Source organism: Agelaius tricolor, unplaced genomic scaffold, assembly GCF_023055355.1.
Source record: "Agelaius tricolor isolate 1412-34295 unplaced genomic scaffold, bAgeTri1.0.p SCAF_2, whole genome shotgun sequence".
NCBI lineage: Eukaryota > Metazoa > Chordata > Aves > Passeriformes > Icteridae > Agelaius > Agelaius tricolor.
Genome location: NW_027269262.1, coordinates 11759904 through 11784462, shown reverse-complemented (window position 1 = coordinate 11784462; position 24559 = coordinate 11759904). Strand labels below are relative to the sequence as shown.

The 24559-nt window shown below is 37.8% G+C and overlaps 1 protein-coding gene across 1 annotated transcript in view; it reads left to right on the top strand.

Annotated features, from left to right (window-relative positions):
* The window catches only part of EXOC2 (exocyst complex component 2), a 126577-nt gene extending 107913 nt beyond the window's left edge, over positions 1 to 18664 (top strand). Inside the window, exons 24-28 of the mRNA XM_071452965.1 lie at positions 7830 to 7885; positions 10839 to 10961; positions 13226 to 13287; positions 15125 to 15184; positions 17097 to 18664. Coding sequence (XP_071309066.1) covers positions 7830 to 7885; positions 10839 to 10961; positions 13226 to 13287; positions 15125 to 15184; positions 17097 to 17190 — 395 coding nt within the window. The 3' untranslated portion in view covers positions 17191 to 18664. The remainder of the gene's footprint in view (positions 1 to 7829; positions 7886 to 10838; positions 10962 to 13225; positions 13288 to 15124; positions 15185 to 17096) is intronic.
* The last annotated feature ends 5895 nt before the right edge of the window (positions 18665 to 24559 follow it).

Sequence of the window (24559 nt, the reverse complement as noted above, 5' to 3'; positions counted from 1 at the left end):
ATCACTGTGTGGGTGGGGGCACTTCAGTAAAATAGCGTGAAATACTCATATACCAGTGCTGTAGTTCATGGAAGGTTTATGCATGCAAACAAGTTAGGTTTCTGTCTATTCCTATAGGTTAGGGAGCTATCTTGCAAGGTGCAGGCTCCTTGGAAATTAAAAGACTACTTTTCTAAATGGAGTATCACATTTACTCTAGAAATTGGAAATAGTTGCTGGCTTTCAAAATAATTTTCCAGAAACATTAAATAATTTAGGGCATTTTCTAATGAGGCAAATACAGTTTGTTGTTCTGGGAACATACAAGGTTAAACAGACTATCAGTCACATTAAACTTTCCCTGGTTATAAATATTAGATTTCTGAATAGCTATGAGGGCCAACACCTTTCTTCAAATGCATTTAATGCAGCCTCAGGCATGCTGTGCTGTTGGTTCTCGTAGATAGATGTCAGCCTTTTTCATGTCATCCTGGGCACTTCGTTCTAAATCCAAATTGGTCTATTTTTTTCAAATCCAAGTTAAATGCTCTTAAAAATTCAAGTAATAAGTTTATTCCTTCATATAAGGAATATTCCTTCATAAGTACCTTCCCAATACCAACATAATGTAAACTGGTTTTTGCTATATGTACCTCACAATCCAGTACCCCGAGTCTCTGAAATGCTTTACATGTAAGGTGCATTATAAGTCATGTTTATTTGGAATTCTGCAGCCTAAAAATAAAAATATTTTGGTGTTCATCTGAATTTTCACTTTTAGTCTGTGCTGCTTCCTGTTCATTTCTTGGGATAAGGTTGTTGATAGATCTTTGCATGCACTGGAGGTGTCAGGCAGTGATCCGTAAGTATGGGAAGCCTGGAGTTATCTGTAGATCTTGTAAATTAAAATTTTTCTACCAAGACACCTCTACACATTTAACCTTTTTTTAAAATTGTTCCAGCAGCTTTTGCATGGAGGCAGTGCTGACTGTCCTGCTGACCTGTTGTGACCTCAGACAGTGTTTTACTCTGTAGAGCCTCTTCCCCCTCCCACCCATTCTGCCTTACCCGTGTAAATGTTTGGGGTTTGGAAAGAGATTACTTGATTTTAGGTGGAAGTTATTGTTTAGGTTAGATTGAAAAGTGAAATTCTGTGGGGTGTGTGTGGGGCAGCTTGGTTTATCAGGAGGCATCCATCTAAGCTTGAAACTCCCACGTGGACTGCACGGGCAGGACAGGGCTCACTTGGTGTGTTGCAGAGCACAGACTGCCTTTTCAAGAGTTGCAGAAATGCAAATTATTGTCTCTGCCATCCCAAAAGGAATCCTGCTAGCCCCTAGCACTGCTTCTGTAACAGGAGTTGCATTGGGGAAGAATGTGACCACTCTAGAAATTGTGCCAGGATAATTTTAGTTAAAGCAGGCATCAAATACTGCTGTTGCAGCTGCAGTGCAGCCAGAACCTAGAGGAAACTTAACAGTTAAAATCAGACTGTTTAAAGAAGTTACATCCACATGGCTTTGGATACCATTCATGAGTTTCTTTCTTAATGTGCACTACGCAGCACTGATTAACGACTTGCAGGAGATGTGTGCAGCTTTTTTTTCCCAACAGTTTCACATAGCAGATTAAAAACTTACAGAAGAGCTGCAGGAGCTTAACTGACATACAGTTCAGAACACTTTGAGTGTGACTTGCTGAAAAGTTTGGCATGGTATATCTGAAGCTTAGAAATTAACATTTCCAATACCATTTTGCTTAAATTTGGCAGTAGGATGTAATGTAACTAAAAAGAATATATATCAAAAAAATTTAAAAGCCAGTTCCTTCATTAGAACAGAGCAGATTAAATCATTTTTTTGCATTCACCCTCCTTTAGCAAATGAAATGTCCAGGAACAGGCAATTATTGTTGTTCTGCAGCTAGGTATAAAAAATATTAATCTCTTTGGATCACCAAATTCTGTACATTATTATTTTTTTTGAAAGTTTTCATTAAAAACTAATCAGGAAAAAGGTTTCAGACTGATTGACTCTTACTGGCGTAACCCACCAAACAGAACAATAAATTGTAAAAACTACTGCATACAATTGGATGTGTCTTAAAATGCAAAATTTCAGACTCCCAGGCATCAGTTTTCCTATCTCTACCAAGTCATGCTCAAGCCTCAAGGCCAAAAAATTTAGTGCTCTCTTTTCAGAAGCACTAAGAAACATTGCTACCACCAGCAGCAGTTGTTTGCCCAGTTAAGTATTGACCTCCTACAGAATGGTCTCAGAATGGTCTCTGTTGTTCCCTAAATTGGTGGCTCTGTGCCTACCCAACACTCATTTCTGAGCTTAGGTTTCTAATAAGTCAGTCAATTCAGTCATGAAACAGGACTGGTAGCTTAGTCAACATATTAAGAGCTGTTCAGTCTTCTCTGCTTTATTTAAAATTTAAAAAAAAAAAATGGCAGCTGTCAAACTGTAGAATTGCCTGTGGATGGCTTTTCTAGCTCCTCCAGAAAGGAACAGTAGCTTTCAGTATTCCTGCATGATTTCTCTTTAACTAAATTTGCCTTTTTTCTTTTTTTTTTTTTTTTTGATTCTTCATAGCCTCTCATCCTCATGTCTGGTTTACTGCTACTAAGCAGAGGTACCTGCTGACATCACCTGCTTTTTCTAAACAGTTATGTGCATTTACCCTCTCCTCCTCCTTTTTGCACAAGAGGCAAGCTAAAAGGCTGGTTTGGTGAGAGGCAGCAGCAAGGCTGGATTCCCAGCTGTCCATCTCAAATGAGGTTCCAATCTCACAAAAGTTAAAAGTGTGTCAAACCCCATCTGCCTGGGTTAATATTTCCTGTGTGTTTCAGTTGTCCTCACTGAACTTGAGCTCATTCTTTGAACTTGAGTCTGCAGAAGGCTTAAAAAATGTTTGAAGCTCATATCATCCTTCACACTATCAATTTACTGTAGAAGGACTGGGAACATTTGAAGACCCAAGTTAGCTTCTGTCACAGAAGAGGCAGCCGGATGAGTTCTGTTTTGCTGTGTGTGCAACCTTTGCTCTTTTCTTGCATGCAAGTTTTTGTAGCCTCTCTGTGTTTTAGAATTACACATGTGGTATATGAGTCCCAGCTCTTTCATGCTTATTCAGTCACTTTGGGGGTTTCGTAGTATAACGATGTCATATAAGTACTTGGGGGAAACATATCTCTGAGAACTAACTACAAGTGGGACAACTGGTAGCACTACACCATCTGAAGATCTCCTGAATGACTCCGTATTGGCAAGCTAAAAGTTTGGTTTCTGTTACTCCTCAGAACCACAAACCTTTTTCCCTTCTGCTTTTCCCATCATTCACACAGTCATCCATGCTACAGCTTTACAGTGTTGCTAAAATTGCTTTGAAATGTAGACTGACACATTTAAGTTGTAAACAAAATAAATAAATAAATAAAATTAATAGGTGGTGTAAACTGGAGATTAATGGATAATTTTGTTATATGTTGCTCTGGTAAAAAGTACAGTGAAGAGTCCAAAATTGGAAGATGCTGTTTTAAAGTTTCTGTCAGCCATTGTGATGTTGATGGTTGAAATTGTCCTTCATTTTTATTTCTTAAGTCTTCCCATTCATTTTTCTTTAAAGCAATGCTGGGGCTTTGTTAGTGGCAGCTAGAATTCCATCAAGTCAGTCTTTGGTATTAAGAATAGAGTGGGAGTGGAATGCATTTATGTTGTAACAGAATAATAACATTTTCCTCAGAGAAATTGCAAGGGCTTGTTGAGACTTTCTGTAACACATTTCTGTCAAAAGCAGTGGAAAGGCATTGTATTTGTCCTTCAATATGCTAAATAAGAGGTATTTTAGACTTAAGAATGTTATGTTTCACTTGATTAGCCTAATAGTTGCAATCTACAGTTGCATGGTGCATTAGCTTTCACTGCTATATAATAGGACTGGCAGCATGGTGTCCCAAAAACTGTAATTGCGTGGGCCGCTGAACAGTTGTAGAGAAAGCTGCACAAAAATTCTATTCTAGACAGATTTTTTTCATTTTGAAATGAATTTCACAACAAATTCACAGTTGGATGCCACGGCTTGTGTTTCCAGTGAATCGTATTCCAGAAAAGTAATACTTTACTTCAGCAAAGCCTGCCACAAACAGTAGTGATATAAATCAGAAACGGGATATTTTTTAATTGTAACATTTCAAAATATAGTACAGTTATTAACTATGCCTGCAGGTCTTGACATTCCGGTATGTTTGGCTTTGTCCCCACATCCAAAAATTAAATCCTTCACAAAAAAGACAAAAGGGAGGGCTGGGGGGAAATGCCCTTTTTACTTACGTTCTATTTGTGGTAGGAAAATGACCCCCACCAACATCAATGATTGTCATAAAACCACATCTTTCATAGCTCAGTTAGAGTAAACCTTTACACAGTGACCTGTAATTTCCAGCCTAAGTTCACTGATGGCCAGTTCATTTATACCTTCCTACTTTCTTTCTTGTGCCTATGTTATTCTTCACCTTGCACAGTTCTCCCTTCTTTCCCTGTCTGGTTCCACTAACTGGAATTTTTAGAGTGCAATTGCATGTTCTTTCTGGTTTTGGCTTGTTTAGCTTACCAAGACAAGGTCTTCCAGGTTATTAAATGCTGCAATTAAGGCAACTGCAGTTTGATATACATAGACTGTCTCTAAACTGCATAGCTTTGCACAGTTTGTGCTGAATTATTTGCTCTTAAATTGTAAAACCTGTTGAAGAAACAGAGGAAATATTTGTGCTGGTATTGAGTTCCCTGATCTTGCAGTCATTGCAGGACTGAGCCTGCTATGAAAGGTCAGGAACACCTATTTCCTGCAATCCTGGTAGCACTTACCTCCTTTAAGTTCTTAGCTCACCCATTTGTCCTTGTGCATGGTACAGGGATGGAAGATAAAATAGGTCTGCTTATGCCCTTTCACTGAGTTTAAGTTAACAATTTTGTCCTGCAGCTGGGATAGGCTAATATGCTATACTAAACTAGTCTCCCTTCATTTTTACCATAGCTTCCATCTCCATTCCATTTACTGAATTGATTCTGAGCTCTGACATAAATGACCATTTTACCTTAGCTGAGAACCATCAGGCAATTGTGTTCAATACCTGGTGCTAATGTTTCTGATATTGGTATTTCATGCTTTTAGAAATTAACAGTACATAGGTAGTTATAGCAGTGATGGCAACTTGGTAACTCACTCTTCATGAAATATGTTATGGAAAGTTTCTGCAGATATAGTGATAGGCAACTTTTACTAGCACAGTCAAAAGCTGTTTAATTTGAGTGCTTGCAGCAGCAGACAGAATTAGCAGCTCCTACCCTGAGCCAAGTTGCACAAATGTGTGAGAAGAGGTTCGCTACCTCGGGGGTTTAGGTGGGATAGGTGGGAAATGAGGATTCTTCCTTGGAACCACATCACCCTCTTACACAACCCATTTCAGTCTATCCACTCCAATTTTTCACTCACCTCCTTGATAACACTTCTTCCCAGCTCAGCATGCTGGCCACCTCTGCAGGAGACACACGTGCCCTCTCTGTTTGACATGGCAGCCCCCTCTCTGTACTTTCCTTACTGCTCCCCAGCAGTAGCAGGGTTTGAGTGAGATACTTCATTAGGGAACACCCGTTGGGTCAAAGAAATGCTGCTTAGGTCACAACTGAAATTTTGATTGACTAAGGAACGTGCCGTGGCAGTGCTCAGGTATCCCTAGAGAAGGGAGACTGTCAAAGTCCTAATCTTGTGCAGCATTTGTGCAAAAGGAAAATCAAAGTTTCCACATGAAAGATCCTACTGTCACAAGATGAGGCTGGGAGGCAGCCAAAAGCTGAATACCGCATAGGTTGGCAGACCAAAAGCAACACTTTGCACCCAGAGGTTCACTGCAAACCAGCTCCCAAATTCACCCTGATGTGATATGCATACCATTGTTCAGTCTCTGGTCAAGTTGTATTTGTTTCTGGGGTGTGATAGAAATTTTGAACTCTGTGATATGAAGTATGCAGAGGGTTTAAACAAGGGCAGAGTGAAGTAAAAGAAGGAAAACAGTACAAGAGGAAAAAGGAAGGGGGTGTTGCATTTCCACATATACCTGTGATCTTTTGGTGTGGTTTGAGTATTGGTGTGTAACATTCTTGCTTTGTTTTGCAAGGTTAGAGGGCAGGAGAAAAATTCAGTTTCATAAAATTTCTGGTGTTGCTTTATTCCTCCCTCACTTCCTCACTAAGATGAAAGAAATTTTAGGTTTGCAAGCTGGTATACAATACTGTTTGACTTGTCTTTGGGTTAATTTAAACAGAACAAAAAAAGCTACTGAGATTTTCAAGGGGAAGAATAAAGGTAACGAGAAAAGGCACTAGAGATGTTTTGGAATGTGTGGAGAAAGGCTTGTATTTTTCTGACATCCAGGCTGCATCCCTAGATGCTTGCTCCTCATGCAAGACAGTCCTGTGCTGCCAAGGACAGGTTATCATTGTGTCCTGCTTTTATAAAATTTTTATCCCTAATTGTCTAACAAATAAAAAGTGTCACCTTCTTAGATCTTGAGGCAAGTTCTGGGATCAATGGTTAAAGACATGAGCATGACTGAGGTGGCAATAGTGAGATACTGCTCTTCTCACAGAATAGCTCATTTTGATGAGCTCAGGTAACCCCTTCTAAAGCTGCTTTTTGTAGCAAGACTAAATTTCTGTGATGGTGTTATCTGAGGAAAGGTGGAGCAAGTAAGATGAACTGATTAAAGGTTCACTTCATAATTTTTATAGCATTAGCCTTAATCACACTGTGATCTCTGAGCTGTGTGGTCTCACTAGTCTTTGTCCATGATTCTTGTATTTTACTGTCAATTGACTATATTGAAGGGAGGGATGGGTCATTGCACTTGCTCTTGACTCGTGGTAGACTAATCAAAATCAGAAGCTGAGGTCATGTGGATCACTAACCCTCTCCCGTTACTTTGTACTTACAGCATTTGTACATACTTCAATGAGCTGAATTCTTTCTAATTTTCCTTTGCCTAGAGTGAATTTGCCATAAAAAAAAGTGAGGCAATTTTAGATTTTTTGCCTATTTTAAATCTTAGATGACTGGAGTACAGGCTGGGAAAGTTACAGAATTACAGCAGCAGAGAGTACTAAGAGCCTGTCCTAACTAAAGCACATGCTGCTGGATGTTCTGTTTAGAATTCACTTCTTAGTGTAATTTGACAAGTGTTTCATAAGCTTGGCAAGAAAATGCTTATTTAACTTCTCCACCTTCCCCAAAAGGAAATTTCTACTAAGGCATGACATCTCCTATAAACTGCCATGAGTAATATATTCTGAACCGCTTTCAGATAAACAAGAGACCTTGCTATTCCTATCTGTAATAATTCACAGATAGAGAAGCTGATAAAGTAGTAAGAGCCTGAAGACTGTTATACAAACAAAACCTCTTGACTTTGTTCTTTAGAACTTATCAAACTGTGGTGCATGTTCTGTGCCATGGTGTGTGTATTCTAGCAAAGCATCCAGAATGTATTTTTTAATAATGCTATTTTTTTATTAAATTGCAAAGTTGGTGAAATTATCTTGCTAGAGAAGAATACTAAAACAGGAACCTACTGGCTTTTTTTAACCTTCTGCTGTAAGGAAATGTGCCTTTCTCCATTTGATTTGAAAAAGGAAATAGTCTGGTGGTGTGGCTATAGAACTTTCTCTTTCTGCCTCTGATTGCAAAAGTAGTAGTAAAAAAATGAAAATAAAAAGTACAGTATTGAACAGCAGAATATTATGGTGGTGTTGAGACAACAGAATGAAAGTAATTATTTGTTTCTCTTGTTTCAGGTGTCAGAAATTACTTGAAAGAAGCATTAGTGAATATCATTGCTGTGCATGCAGAGGTGAGGAGAAACTTCAGATCATTTCATGCTTAAATTCATATGATTTCAGTGTACTTTTGCTGGTAAATCCCAGATTTTTTTTATTGTAGTGTCTTCTTTATAGATATGGTTTAGATTAGGTTTAGCCAACCTGTTATGCAACTGATAACTTTTTTTTATGGGCAAAAGGAGATGAGTAGTTCCTGTTTATCCTCTCTAACACTCCATTACACCTTTTTGTCTCCATTATCTGATAAAGAGGAAAGCCAAATGCTAAAGTTAAATTCTCCCTTTCCATGCAAATAATGTATAGATATATAGCTAGTTATGATGCTCTCTTTCTCTGATTACCTTTTTTTTTTTCCAAAACATCTGTAAATTACCTTCTGTTTCACCTTGAAGGAACTGTTCAACACATGCCACTCAGAGTGAAAAGCCAAGATATGTCAGTCTTCTACATACAATAGGAAAGCTAAACACAGAAACTTTTATAGTTCTTGTAAGCACAAATGCTGTTTGAAATACCTAAGTAGTTAATGGCTACCTAGGCTAGGAAGTACATGTTAAAACATTGCTTACAACATAATAAACTCAGAAGGGCTGCAATTATTTAGCCTTTTGGGATTGTATGGAGGAATTTTCTATGGTTCTTTAAGTTAGAGCCTGTGTTTTACATAATCACTCTTCTAATCATCAAGAGTGTTAAAAGATTACAGTTGCTCCTGGTAGAAGCATTGGTAGTAATATTTCTCTTACCTTCCAAAATACCACAAGTATGGCTGCTCTACCTTTTCCCTGTAATTAAAATATAATGAGATTCACTTGAGGCTTTTACTTATCTTATTCCTTCTTAAATTACAAGGATTCATATAAATTAAAATATTTTCAGGAACTTCAAATTTGACTTGCAGTATTTTTTATGCTATTTCAGTGTTAAATTATAGCAGAAGCATTTCCACAGAAGCATTGTGATTTTACCAAATGCTTCCAAATGAGGAAATAAGAAACACTAAAAACATATACCAACATGATAACAGTTTTAATAATGTTTTTCAGTGTAGTGAAAATTGATTAAAATGGAAATTAGAGGTTTTGCTTTAAAAAATTCAAAGTAATTTGTGACTTATTGAGGTAGGCTTGTAAGCATGCATACTTGTTAAAATGCTGCAGCAAAGGGTGCATTGCTGTGCTCTCTTCATTGAGACCGATACTGATTCTGGCCTAAATAGCATTGCCTCTTAAATTTCTAGATGTGAAATATACAGAAACACGAGAACGTGTGTCAAGACGAAACTCCCATTTCCACTGGTGAAATTCTGTTAAGCTGGGTCAGGTTTAAGTTTAGCTAGCTAGGCAGCAAGTTTCTGTATTTTGAAACAGCAAAAATTAACTATTAGATGAACAGCAAGGATAGACTGAAATGGAAAGAAAATTGTTTCTCTACCTTTGAATTCAAATTTAGCTGAAATCAAAATAAGGGCTTCAAATTTGTGAGGAGTCACCCTTGCTGACAATTATTTTTCCTGGATTCTGTAAAGTAACTTCAGGAGTGCTCATTGCAGGCAGAAATATTCTCTTCTCAGTAGAAGATCTTAGGACATGTTCCTGGTATGTTTGTGTTGAATTGATCAGCAGTGTTTGGTGCTGAATAAGATGACCTCTTTCCAGCACTGGTGACAGCTGGTAGCTGACATTTGTGGAGTCACTGTGCTTGGCCTGTGGTGCAGACCTGCCTTTTGGAATGATCAGCCTTATGGAATGCCTGCTACACAATTCTTTATTTAAATCACTGAAAACTCTGTAGGAATCTTTCTTTGTTTTTTTTTTTCTTGTTGATTTTTACACATATATATTAATATCTTCTGTCAGTTTCTAATTTGTTTGTCAGACATGGGATCTAAACTTTGTGTAAAAGCAAAGGTATTCCAGCAAAACAATCCACTACTTAATTCTTTAGAATCTTTCAAAACAGAAAGTGTGGAAATGTTTCAAAACTTTATACATCTCATTTTCCTTCTTGTACCACTCCAGTCACATACTTAAGCTTACATAAACCACTCCAACTTCATGTGTCATCTTCTTTCCCAGCCCTGTGCAGTTTAATGCAGCTTTATCATCACCTTTAAGCTTTGACACGAGTTTGGTGTGTCTAACCTATAATCTCACTTCCTCCTATATTCCAACCACTTGGCCTGCATTTTCCTGAATTCATTATAGAAAATCATACTTTCTTGTTTTTTAAATCCACAACAATTTCTCAGTTCTGTAAAACTCCCTTTAAGGAAAATTGGTATCTTCATACTTTGCTTCAAGCATAGATTTAATAACTTTGTGATGCAGTTACTATTCTGAATATGCAACTTTTACAAGTTATAGAAATAAGTGGTTATAAAGATTGTTTTGATGCATGGGAAAACCAGTAAGGTTTAAATTTTTTTTGCCAGGGAACTAATAAATGGCAGGAGTGGCAGAATCTAAATGAAAATCCATTGACACCCTCATACTCACACAGGCTGTCAAATGTTTATCTCTGCCACCGAGTATAACAACACTAGCCATTGGACAGTGGTCAAATATAAAGGAGTCTAGAAGAAATAGCAAAATATATGATGGGTAAACAGTGGCTGAATGTGTAACTGTCAGTCAGACACACAAATCTGAATTAAAGGTGCTATCTACAAGACGGCTGTTCTGTTACAGAAACCTGACTACCTGCAACTATCAGCCAAAGGTACATATTTTGAAGTTTAGCTGCTTTTTTGTATAGCAAGAAGGTTATCACAAATCACATAGCCAAATTTGCTGCTAACAGAGGGGACTGATCAAAGTGCCGGGCAAGCATCAAAAGACATCCTTCATATTCAAGTTTCTTTTGAATTTTTGGTATGTTGATAAAAATGAGCGGTAAAAATGAGTTAAAATACTTCTGTTAATGCAGGTGTTGTGCTTATGGTTCTTCTTTCATTAAACTTAGGTGTTTACCATTTCTAAAGACTTGGTTCCTCGGGTAATGTCAAGGGTTGTAGAAGCAGTCTCTGAAGAACTGAGTCGACTGATGCAGTGTGTTTCATCCTTCAGCAAAAATGGAGCTTTACAGGTACCTGAATACTTTGTACTGTCAAACATCTGAATGTAGAAAACTGAGAATAACAGACAGAGGTATAATCTGGGCATTCGATTTATTGTAGCAGTGAAAGCAAGGAGGTAAAAAGGATTCGTTACAACCTATTTCAGATTTATGAATGAATACCCTTTGGGATACTGGTTCTTGGGTTTATTATATTTTAGGGTTGTCTTTGTGTTAGACAGCATTAAAAGGCTACCTATATTCTATGAAATAAAAAGCATCTTAGTGGTATCTCTTTGAAATGTTGTCAAATACTCTCTTTGGCCTGACATAAAAAATCACTTTTAAAGCAAAAAACAATGTAGTGATATTTTGAGATTTAAAAACCCCTAAAACAGAATGCAGTAGGATCTTGCAAGACTTTGCAGGACTAGTCACTTGTTTGTTTTACTCTCTCTAAAATACCATGTTGTTGTAACATGGGCAGAATAGCTTTGCTGTCTTTATTTACAGCTGGATTGGTGTTGCTATTGGGTAAGCTTTAAAAGACTCTAAGGAAAACACTTTTTTATAAAAACATCCCTTTGAGTCAGATTGCTATGGCTGTAACAGAAAAAGAGCAAACTCCCTATTTTCATTGTACGTGACAGCATTCTTGCATTATGATGGGAAAATAATATCCAGTGGTAAGCCTTGTTTTCCAATTGCTGCTAGTAATGGCATTGGAGAGAGAATTAGTATAGGAAGATCACAGCCAAGTAAGATTGACTCTGTATTTAAACCAAATCTATGAATAACAACAAAGCTATGCCTATATCCTTTTTGTCCGATTAAACAACTGTAGGGACTTGCTGCCTAAGCCTGTAATTGAAAGGCTTTTTTCTCCTTACTGTAAGTTTGTCACTTATGGTCATTTTCTGTCCTCTGAACATGGAAAATCCTGTCTAACAGACAGCAGCAGTGTGAGAGTCATCCAAGCCTTGCTAGACTGAACAAAAAATTCTCATTCAAGCCTCACTCTGTATTCCTACATCCCATGACCCACAGTTTTGCAGGGCTCGCCCTTCCACCAGGTTCACTTAGGCTGTGGTACTTGAGAAGGAGGGTACTGGTACTTCCTAAAATGTAGAAAAGACTCCAGAATCTTAGGCATAGGACTTCAAAAAGTCCACAACTCCTGAGCTTGGAGCATATATAAAAAGAGGTAAAATACTGTGTGTTGAGAAAAGCATTTCTGATGAGTATAAAATTTGAGGTGGCTATGTTATATTTTGTGCCAGAAAGTTCTAGCTCTAAAAAAGCATACATTTTACCAGTCTTGCTACCTAGAGGAGGGGTGAGGGAGATAGCTAAAAGCCAAAGGCTTCCATTAGATGTGGAATTAGTTGTCTGTGTTGCATTGTTAAATGTTCTGTTTTGGAAGATTAACGTTGTGTGTGCATGTAGATCAGTTACTGTAATGTCTAACTGGATTAAATTTCATATTTATGCTTAAAAGAACAAAATGTTATTTTTTATGAAGTTCACTTTGTATTTTTAAATGAAATTATTTCATGGTCTACCAGAATGTTTCTATTCCATATAAAAGTTGTGATGATAGTGCTTGCTTTTCAAAGACCAATGGATGATCTATGAAGTTTGTTTAATCTGTGAGTTCAGTTTCCTCCACAGTTTGCCTAAGTGAAAATTAATACCTGGGCACACAGTACAGTGCAGGAATAAAATCCCCAAGCTCTTGTGCCTGCCACGTGACACAAAAGAAACAAAGTACAATCATTCTGCTTCCTCATCTGATGAAAAAAAATTAATTCACCAGAAGAACCAAGCACAAAATGTGTATTGGCAGATTTTTGTACTTTTGTGTTTCCTTTCTCCCTGGCTAAGCAGTGCTGTGAGAAGTTAAGCTCACTGTATTTAATTTTTTTAAAAAAGAAGAAAAAAGTTGTATCTGTCTTTCTATCACAGTACAGAAAAGGTGAAACAGAACTGAAGATTTGTTACTGTTACTGAGAGACAAACCAGTGTTTTTTAACTACTACACAGTGACCATGTAAACAGTTTGACTTGAATCAAAAGTATGAAATTGTTCCTTTGAGCAGTCTCCTGGCAGAGTAGCATGGCAACAAAGAATACAGGAAATAAACTGTTAGAAGCCAAGGCTGCTTACAAGGGCAGCGTGCAATAGTGTTTGCCTCTCAAGAAAGTGAAGCTTTGGGATACTTGTATCCACTTGGTGAAAGGGCATTGTGTCATCATTGTTTCAATATTTTCAATATTTGTATTTCTGTCTTTAGGCAAAACTTGAAATCTGTGCATTGAGGGATACCGTGGCCATATACCTAACACCTGAAAGCAAGTAAGATGTGCTGTAATGTCACTTTTTGCAGAGTAATGGAATCCTTGGTAAACATGCAAAAACACATACTGTAAATTTAGAATGAGGGAATTTTGCTTCAAATAGAATATGTGATCTGCTGTGTAAATATACAAAAACCAGAAGCCTAGCAAGATTTTATCAGTTGAAAGAAAATAGGGGTTTTTTGGTTGTTTTTTACTCGGACTTTTAGACACAAACCAGTATTTGCCACTAAAAACAAATTGTAAAACTTCTTAACAGCAGTACAACTGGTGAGGATAATTATGCTAAAGCCAGACACAAGCAGATCTTGATGAGTTGTATCCATTTTTTTGCAGCAATCTCATAAAACATAAATAACCTGCCAGATTGATCAGAGGGTCTACAGATCCAGCTACTGGCAGGGCCACCTTATAGGGATATGGAGAATTAGGGCTCTCCATAAGGCTTATACAATACCCTGCTCCTTCTCCACACACTAATCAGGGAAAGGGAATTCAGCTTCACACTGTCTCCTAGAGTCAATGCCTTCAAAAGGCTTTCAGCAATTTATCATTTCTCACTGAGGCAAGACCAAAGATAAATAGTGTGGGGGACACTCACACACATTAATATAGAGGGAGAAGGAAAAGCATTAGCACCATCAATGGTTGATGCAGCCAAGGCATGTAAAAACAGGCTATCATAGCTCTCAGCAGTTTTGAGTAAAGCTGATTGATTGAAATTTCTAGGTGATTATGGTGGGGATTGGATATGGGCAGATTCATTCATTATTTTAATTACCTTCACTTCTTTTAAGATTGGCATTATATGTCCCTGCAGGTGGTAATTTGATCATCTTACAAATCAACAGTTTTGTAGGAGACATTGCAGTCTTAATGTGTCTTCATAGAGTCACACATAGTGTCCCCTGGTGTCACTGCATTCCAATTCAGAGTACTCACTTCCCTATTCTGATAGTGACAAAGGCCTCTAAAAGAAAAACTACTAAAAGAAAACTACTGGGCAGTGGCTCAAATTGGATAAAATTGAAATTATATTGTCTGTCATAGGGCAAAGTACAGTGAACCCTTAAAGCCAGAGCTTCATGGAGGTGTTTTTTATTGCTGGACTTGTAACTAGTAGTAGTTGCCATAAGTCACCATATTAATCTTTTGCTGACAAGATTCTACCTATCTGTGCAGGTCCTGCATTGTTCCCTCATTTCTGTTCCACTCCTGTTGCCCAGAGCGGGGTGGGAACCCCATCTTTGGAGTTACTCAACACTTGACTGGATAATGGCCCAAAGAAATCTCCTCTAACCTTAAAATCAGCCCTGCTTTGAGATCAGGGTTGGACCTAAAGTCCCTTCCAAACTAAAATATTCTACAACTATGTTACCTCAGTGCAAACCCACTGGAATACTCTTTGTAGGCACCCTTGTGTAAGGCGGAATGCAGTGGTCTGTCTACTAAGCACAGAGAGACAAAATCAGTGTTTTATCTGTTCTTCATACACTGATTGATGGTCACTTAGTTTTAAGCAGAAGGCAGGCTAGCCTCTACCTGTTAATTTTTGAACAGTCCAGGACGTGACAGTCTTCAGTGAGCTGCTGACTAAACATTTCCTGTTGATGTATGATGTACATCACATTAGGAATATCAAGACACATGCTTGACCCGATGACTATTTTATGTTCAATTTGCATATGCATATCAGGTCTCAGGTAAATATTTTGTCAATTTATTGAAATAAAGGATGGATAAAATATAGCATCTTTCCATAGGATTTATAGAGAGAAACTGTAAATGCTGAGTCTTGTACTAGCAGAATATGAGTATTTTTGTTTTCCTTGTAGATCAAGCTTTAAGCAAGCTTTGGAAGCCTTGCCTCAGCTCTCAAGTGGAACTGACAGAAAGTGAGTATATTGCAACCTCTTGTTTCCTTTATGGTCTTTGGAGCCATTGCTTTTTACTCTTTTAAGAAAACTCTGATATAAAAGGATTAACTTTCACCATATTTGACCCTTCTGAATTACAGAGCAGAAGCCTTTTTGGACAGAGCCAGGAAAAAGCTCAGTCCTTGCCTTGTTCATGGCCTGTTAAATTACCCAGAGGAGCCAATGGCTTTGTGACATATCCTGCTTGCCCATCCTATCTTCTCAGTTCAGTGTAGCTTTGTATTTGTCTTGTAGTATCTGTCTTCTTCAGTCTTCCTTGATAATCTTAAGGTTTCTGTGAGTTCCATTGTATTGTTTTACTGAATTAAGTAGCAATTAAAAAAATGGCCAAGAAAAAAGTTCAGGCTTTTGCAAGCTGATGTATGGGGAACTCATAAAACTGGCATGTTTCCTTTAAAAAACAAATAAAGAGGGTCTGTGGCTCTTTCTTAACATCAGGAGGAGGAATTTTGGATTCTTCCTTTTCCACCACCGCGACCTTTGACAAACAGCCAGATACTTGATAGTCTATTTTACAACCACAGCATAATGAAGAGTACAACTAGGACAGATTTGTAATGAGTAGAGTAGTAAGTAAGGACAGATGGCTTGAACTAGTGATTGGTTTCATTGTACTTTCCTGCATCAAATCAGTTTGCACTTAGCAGTCAGAATTTAGAATATTTTGTAGACACATAAAGAGACTGTGCAGCTCATGGTCTGTGGTCTGTGCCTTCTTCCAGAAGTCCTCTGTCTATGTAGTCAAACCTGCTCTTTTCTAGTCACAACAAGTCTCAAGATACCTCCTCATCTTACTTAGATCTTACGCTTCATTAAAGTTAAAAATCAGTTTTGAGTAAGGAGAGATCTTTTAACTCAAATTTTCCAAAACACCTGTAGAAATTTTTTTTTCACTTAGTCACAAGCATCTGAGCTTCCTGAGACAAATGAGAATCAAGAATTTCATCATTATTACTTCTGCCTCAGTGTTTTGAGCCCCAGACAGTGCAGAATTTGTTCTGTTTCCGAGGTCACTACACGGCAATTGTCATTTTTCCAGGCAGGTGATTGTAATCTACATGTATTTGTGTAAAATAACATATTTATGCTCTCACTGAGAGCTGTTTGTGTGTGCTCATTCACAATCACTAGTATGATGCTAAATTATTACATGGACATGATCCTTTTCCAGAGGACCCGCTGAGGAAGCAGATACTGATTTTCTGGTTTAAGTTGCTATTCTTGGACTCGTTTGGTTTTTTTAACACACACTGTAATTTTGTTTTTTCTGTTACTGGGCCGTTCAGTAATGCCGCATGCCAAAAAGTTCAGGTGAAACATGTCTGCCCTATATGGCTCGCATTTGAAATAGGGCAGAAAATTCAGAGATCACATTATTCCCTAGATTAAGGAGAAAGTAAAAGACCCAGCCATGACTGTAAAACAACTTAAAGCATCTCCAGTGTTACAATCAATATTTTCTACAGCAGGCCCATCAACACCATTGCTCCCACATCTGTGGTTTGTGGATTATAGTAGATACTATCCCCTGCACGAGGTACTTTCTTGACAGCTGGGTAGATATAAATTAACTATTGTTATGTCCCCAAATGAACTCATACACAGTTTGTCTGTTAGGGACAAAACAACATGACTGTGGTGAATTAATGTTTCTCCTGGAACAGTAATAATATCTCTGATCTTTCAATCGTAATACTTAAGAGAAATCTACAAATACCTTCCAAAGACAAGGCTGAGAACCCAAATTTCCAATTCAGCTACACAAGAAAAGCAGACAGGATACCTGAAGTCTCAGACAGAATAATCAAAACTTGTAGTAATTGTTCCCTTTCCAGAATTTTCTAAAGTTGTAACTGTTTTCCTTTTACAGGTTACTAGAAGAGCTGCTAAACAAATTCAAAAGCAGCATGCACTTGCAGCTTACCTGTTTCCAAGCTTCTTCATCAGCCATGATGAAAACATAGGCAACAACACAATACAGACAAATGTGTTTAAACATTGTACATTTTTCTGGACTACTTCAATTCCTTTGAACACCCTAAAAAAGCTAAAAAGAATTCCACTGGAAAATAAATTGAGATACAACTTTCTCAGTAATGTTATGGGGTGTCCTGCTGAGTGAGACTTGTGTTCCTACATACTTTGATAAAATGATTTTCTGTCTACTGTATTTCACTCTGTGGAGGGAATTAAGTCAATTTTGTTTACATACACTCACTCATGAAGAAATATTCATTACTGTTCTGTAGTCTCAGTTTCACTTGTTAAAAATACATTGAAATGTATTTTTAGCAAATGTCAAATTTGAGTATTAGTCATATTGTTCAGTGTATCAATTTAATTTCTAGGTGTAGAGTGATACTGAAGTGACTGGAAGACACAAATTCTATAAAGTATTGAAAAGTATGTAATAAGCGTTGCCCCCTAGAGCTGACTAATTAATGTCCAGATACCATATTAAGTACACTGCTTCTTTTGCATTTAAAAATGGTAACTTTTTTTTTTTCTGTTCTCATCTATAGTTTTGGTGTTTGTAAGTCTGATTTCTTGGGGGTTTTTATTCTCTTAACTATTTTTAATTAAACATGTTACCGCCTTTCATGTTTCTCCCTTCTATTTGAGTATTGATAGTAACCTTCACATCTGAAATCTACTTTCATTGGCAATTAACACAAAAGCACTCAGAGTTCATAAGATCAGTAGAAAAAATGTCCGGGTAAAATACTCTTTGGTGATAAGGAGTAGAATAGTTAATAGCTTCCTACATAGTAAGGAGGAGCACAATACATCATTCATTTTGCTTCTTCCTTCTTACTCTTCTTGTCTTTCCTTGCTCTTACAGGCTTACTACCACCATCTTCCTCTTGTTAGTCAGTCCTCTTTCCCTATTTGCTCCACTAGTTATTGGATTTTATGGGGGGGAATAGGGATTCAGGAGAGAAGAACAGTTTTGCTGCCATTGTTTTGGGGGGTAACAAATGGGTTTAATTTTATAATTGATATCATGGCTTGGAATTAAATAATGCAGTAATAATATATTCTTTCTGTAATTACAGTCATTTTGGGTGAATCATTTCAGGAATATTGCACAGTTTTCAAACAATTTCTTAGTGTCAGCTCATTTATTCTGCCAGTTCAATTATGTGCTTTAAAAATGCAGTGTACAATTCCTGTAAAATGTAATTTTGGAGAAAGTTTGATGCACACGTAGTTACTTGTTAAAAAGTTTTGTTTAAGTAGTAGAAGCATGTTAAATGGAAGTATCAGGCTTCAAATATATGTTATTATCATTAAGCGCCTGGAGCAATGTTGTTTTGTTAAGTGTTGTCCATTCTGTGGTGGTCATAGTCTCAACTGCTGATATTAACTGAAATAGTCATCCAGTTCTGTAAAATATGTCACTTCAGAATAATAAAATATTAAGAGATATGGTCAAAAGCTCTTCTTGAATTCCTCATTTTCCAAGAAATATTATTTCTTTGAATAGTACTTTGAATTTTGCCAGTCTACAATTTCTGTATTCATATCAGACATGTTCTAAGTATTGAAAACCTATTCTGTTATCTGTACTGTCTTAATACATATTCAGACATCTCTTTATTGTAAGATCATTCTTTTACTCATCTTTTACTGCAGCAGCTTGTTGCTTGTCTTTAAAACCTGAAGTCAGACTTTTGTGTAGGTGCTTCTCTGAAGTAACTTACGCTTCGGAACATCTCGTTGACGGCAACAAGAATAATGTGGAATCGATCAAAACGTTCCTTGAATCCCATCTGATATGACTGAATGTTCACAGTCAAGTCAGAGCACTGCTTTTGAATAAATCCACTTTGTGGATTAAGGAAGTCAGTGAGCATCATGCTGCAACAGGAGGTATTGGAATCCCTTTGCATGGAAGGGATGCTGGGACTGCTGAGGCTTCATAGCCAATGTACAGCAGGCTGCAGTTCCTCTGAAAAGAACATTAAAAAAACAAGAAGTGGTCAGTGTGGGTTTTGCAATAAAAAACTGTTAGAAGATACAATTGAGTTTAAAAAGGGTTGTTGAAAGTGGGAAAAGACAGGGAGACCACACCAGAATACACCATCAGTTACAGCTTGCAGAGAAGAGACGCAGCAAGGAAATCAAAGTAACAGAAGTGAAAGGCTCTGACATTTAAAGCAAGGTAAATGCTGAAAACAGTACAAGGGAAAATAAAGTGAATTATTACATGAACCTTGAACCTCTAGAAAGATCTAAAATGGATACAAACTGGAAAAAATTGTCACTGAATTAAAAGCCTAGAGTGCTTTATTTATTGCATAAGTGAAAAATATAGAAAGTAATAAGGCTGTAAACTATATCTGACTTAAAGACTTACAGGAAAACACAACCATAATATGCTGTGTTGAGATATTCAGCCTCTGGAGATGCTGAGGCATTCTTCTATTACTGTATTTTGACATTTATTTTGAATAGCCATGAGTAGTTCAGGAGGTAGGCAAAGAGGAAATAAAAAACAAATGCTGCATCAATGTAATTAGGGAACAACACAAGAAAAAAAGTTTTAATCCCCCTGTCAAGTGATGGGGAAAAAAAATACATAAATATAGGGAAAAGTCATTACATATCTGGGGGTTGACTTAATGGAATAACTCAAATAAGTAGCATGAAAGAATAAAGAAATCCTGTTCCTTCTCACTCACAAAAGGTTTTTTTAGTTGACATTCTTTAGAAATCATTTATGAAATGTGCTCATAGTGTGTCATTGTCCAAATTTAACATGTTCCTATAGCTTTTTAAAATCCACATGGTTTATTAATATAGAAAGAACCACAGTCCTGCTACTTTTCATGCCTGTGCTGAATTTTAAGGATAAGAAAAGGTATGAGATGACTGAGGATCAGGCAGGTTGAATTCTGTGTGCTAAACCCCTTACATCTTCCCAGGACTCTGACCAGTTTAATTGTACTGTATGGCAACAGAGGAGGAAATAAGAAGCAGTTGTGCTTTGCAGGGGGCTTTTGGCTGCTCCATAACGTGTGACTGTTGGCCTTATAAAATAGGTCCAGTCTCTCTCAACCTTTGCCAAAACTATTGCATCTCCCTGAAGAGAGGGTATTTTATGGTGAAGGTGAGATTGATTTTTTTATTTTTTGTTTTACCCAGGCAGCCTTTCTCCATCCAGAACCAAAAAAACATTTCTGATGCACTAGCATGTTTCCCTGCTCTATTGGTAAGTAGTGAGATACAGATAGAACAGGCCTATGTATGTTCAGGGGAAAAAAAACAAGAATTTCATGGAGCTCTTTCACTGTTGAGCCTGAGAAGCAAAAAATCCCTCACCTGCAAAAGTCTAATACTTAGCTAAGCGATGCCCTAAGAAATTTACCTTAAAAGTATTCACAAACTCAACTCCTTTTTAACATTGAATGTATTGAAATCCAACTCCTTTTTAATGTTGAAGGTACTGATAGGCATTTTCTGCTTCTAATCTAAGAGAAGGTAGAAGATTGTGGTTTCCTAGATACAGTTTTGGCGCCATGAAGAAGGAAACTTCAAGAATCTTTTGCCATGGTTATCATGATCATCAGAGACAGTCCTGCACAGGGGATTTATACTTCCAAACCTACTGCCAGCCCACATTCAAGTCAACTCCAGACCACAGCCTTGGATGTGTCCAGCTAAAATACTCTTGGCTGTATTTTTCCTGAGGATATTAAATATTGATTGTATCAATGGATGCAAATACCGATCTTTGTATCCAAACAGATTTGTGGACTCACTAGAAATGAGGGGGTTTACGTGTTTTACACACTTTAAACATGACTGTTATTTCGCTCTTATCATTGCATAATATCTATAAAAATTAGAAGGAAAATATCTTTAACCTCATCAGAACACACTGAAACTGAAAATTGAATGCAGTGTTCCTGCTGAAGCCTGAGATTCAGAATTCACATCTGGATCTTTAACCTTGTAAATCTTTGGCTCTCTGGATCTGATTGATGAGATGCATCTTATCCAGGGATAGGAGAGACCCCTGAGGATATCTAGCATCTGCAATCTGCTTCTAGTTCTTAGGAACTGTACTTCCTGTATGGCACTTAAAACTTTAGCATTAGTCAGGAGTTAGTAATAGACTGACTACTGTCAAAACAAGCCCCAGCACATGCATTATTTAAGTAGTAAGATGCAAATATGATTTGAATTAGTCAGCCTTCCAGACAGGTTGAAATATTTGGGAATTTGTTAAACTTGATGATAGACTTCAACTAGGACTTCAGTCCTTTGGCATTTCTGGCCTAGCTGTGTAACTGGGGGAGTTCTGGGCGACTATGCTCATCTGAAAATAAAAATAATTGTAACTTGTAAATTCCTTTAAAAGATTTTTAGGAGAGAATTTGGTGTGTTTACCATTCAAAGATAAAAACATCCTTATTTACATTCCAGCCTGTCCATATAGTGATAAAGAGATGGTCCAATTTACCTGCCATGGCCTCATTAGCAGTTCTGCTGTTTTTCTGTATCAAACATTAATGCCAAGTGTGCACACATGAGTTTGCCATACCTAGAAATGCTTCTACAGTGCTAACACAGGACACTTGGCTTCTTTCAATATTCTTAGAGAGCCATAAAAAAGGGAGCTAGATGGTTAATTATCAGCAAAAATAATTTTGCACAAGCTGTGTTACGTGGTAAGAGTACTTTGGCTTCATGTGTTTGACAGGCTGTTTTCTGACTTAGCATCACTTACTGGAGTTCTTTTGGCATGAAATGAAAGGCAAAACTCGGAGTAACAGGGAACACCGTTTCGTAACAGGACACGATAGCCATTTCTGTCTTCACCTTTTTTTAGTTCTGGTTTTATATAGTGGTGCCAAGGATTAAAGGTGAGATATGTGCAATTCAGTTCCATTTCTCTTGTGCTGTTTTCAGCTGCAGAGATCTGAAAGCTTGTCTTTAAGGTATTAAGAGAGTGGGTCCAAAATGGTGTATTTATTTCAGAACAAGGTGTTTATCATGTAAATTATATACTCCTTTCAGTATTACAGTGACAACCCGAGGGGGCTTTCCTTTGGAGAATCACCCGTGCAACCTTGAAGTCTTTTAAAACAATGCCTTGGTGAGAAATGCCACGGTTTGTGGCATTTATCACTGCCCAGAACAGCTTTTGGAGCAGCTGCATTGACAGATCTGCTGCAGGATTTCTTGGGGAGCAAAAGGGGGAACTGGATGGGCTTCTTTGTTGTACCTAATTGCTCTAGTCTGAACATCCTAGAAGACAGCTGTATTCCTTTCCTCTCACAACCCCACTATTTAAAGGCTTGTAGTAGGTTTTGTATGACTCTTCTGCAAGCAGCCCTCCTTGAGCTCAAGACCAAGTAAGAGAAATCTTCAGCCAAATTCCTTTTGAATTGGAAAATTTAAACAACTTGAGGAAAAAGGAGTAAGACAATGGAAAGTGGAATCCAGCCTTATTTGTAACAGATGCTATTAACACATGCTTAGTTTTATAGCCTATTCTGGCAGCCTTTCACCTCTTTCTTGTGAAAAAAACTTCTAATATTAAAAGTTCATTGCCAGTCCCAGGCAAAAGTGCACAAATAAAATGGTCTCAATATAGCTCAGTATAGCTGATGGTCTCAATATAGCTCATGAAAAATGCATTAAATACCAGTTAAGGATTAAGAATTATCTTTTCATTCCTTTCATCTTTTCCTTTATTCCTGAAATGGGGTGCAAGTAGGGGAAAGGAAAGCTTTGCTGCATGCTTCCGTGCTTTGATGACACCTGTGTGGTGAAATTACTGCAGTTCTGATGTGACTGCAGATAACCAGGGGGCTCAGCATAAACTCAGACCTGAAGCCTGGCGTACTCAGTTATTTCTAAATACACAGCAATCTAAAAACAACCATGAGAGTCTTCAGTTTGGTGGCACAGGGTTTCGTGCTGCAGTACTAATGCAGCAATATTTTTGCAGCTACAGATTCTGTTTTGACCAAGTGGAGTACATGCCTTGCTTTTCTTGGTACATAGGCAGATTTTTAGCACAGAATGTCAAATCAGATAATTTATAAAGTAAAATTAGCGAAATGAGACAGTTTTTCTCACTGCTCATTACTCATTTTTTCTGATAAATTTCACTCATTTTAACTAGATTGTACTTCTGCTTACAGAGGGGCTTCCCGTTCCACTTATCTTTTTAGATATTCAACAGATAATTCAAATTCAAAATGTGAACGGTGCCACTTATTTTTAGAACCTGACATAAATATAGGCAGACATAGGTTTGAAAATAAGTTAGGAGAGACCAGAGAATTCTGAACCATTTGGGTAAAAAATGTTGGTAGACACCTGTTCTAGCTCTCTTTGGTACAGCCTGCACAGGAAAGGGAATCTCTGTCCCCATCTCTTCAGACATCTCCACCTACTCATGCTGGAGAACAGGAGAATGTGATATCATGGTACAGAAGGTGAGATGATCCTTTGTAAAAACTAAAAGTGCTACAAAACTGAATAGAATGAACTCCAGCAAAATTTTCTGTCTGACAAAGATAAAACCTACTCTACATTTTGAAATTTCCAAAATGAGCAGCACAACTGGACTAGTTCCGATACCATCTCTGAGGAAGACATCTCTTGCAGGCATGTTTTATCCTTTTGTTGCAGTGTTGCCCAGGTTGACCTTTTTGGGTCATTATTTAAGTGTTGAGTCAAATGGGGAAACTAATTTCTAGCTCTTGTAGTCAGTTTGAGCTTTACAAGCCCAGGTGGTTCATGGGTTAGCTCATGGGCAAAATAAACAATTTTTCTTAGGGTCCCATATTTGTGAATATTGAAACTCTTTCTCAACTCTGATAAACTTGTCTCTCTGGGGACCCTGTGTGCCAGTGCCAATATATTCTGTGTGTGGTTTTCTGCTCCTGAGAGTACTCATTGCACAGACCCACCTGAGTTGTGTAAGTCCATACTTCAGTCCTGCCTCCTGAATGTACTTGGGGACCTCCCCCATAGCAGATCCAGGACTTGTGTGTCAACTTTTCCAGTACCAATCCCATTGTTGTTTGCACCCAGCTACACAAGCAGATATTGACACCTAAGATGAGATGTAGGCTGCCGTAGGTTGCGCTATGGTAAGGAGTCCCAATTCCCATGGTTTAAGCTGTGCAGGAAGGAACTGGTAGATAAGAAGCTCCAGCAATGTCTGCTCACAGCCCAGAAAGCCAACCGTGTTCTGGGCTGCATCCAAAGCAGCTTGGCCAGCAGAGCAAGGGAGGGAATTCTGCCCCTCTGCTCTTCTGAGATCCTACCTGCAGTGCTGCATCCAGCTCTGGGGCCCCCAACACAAGA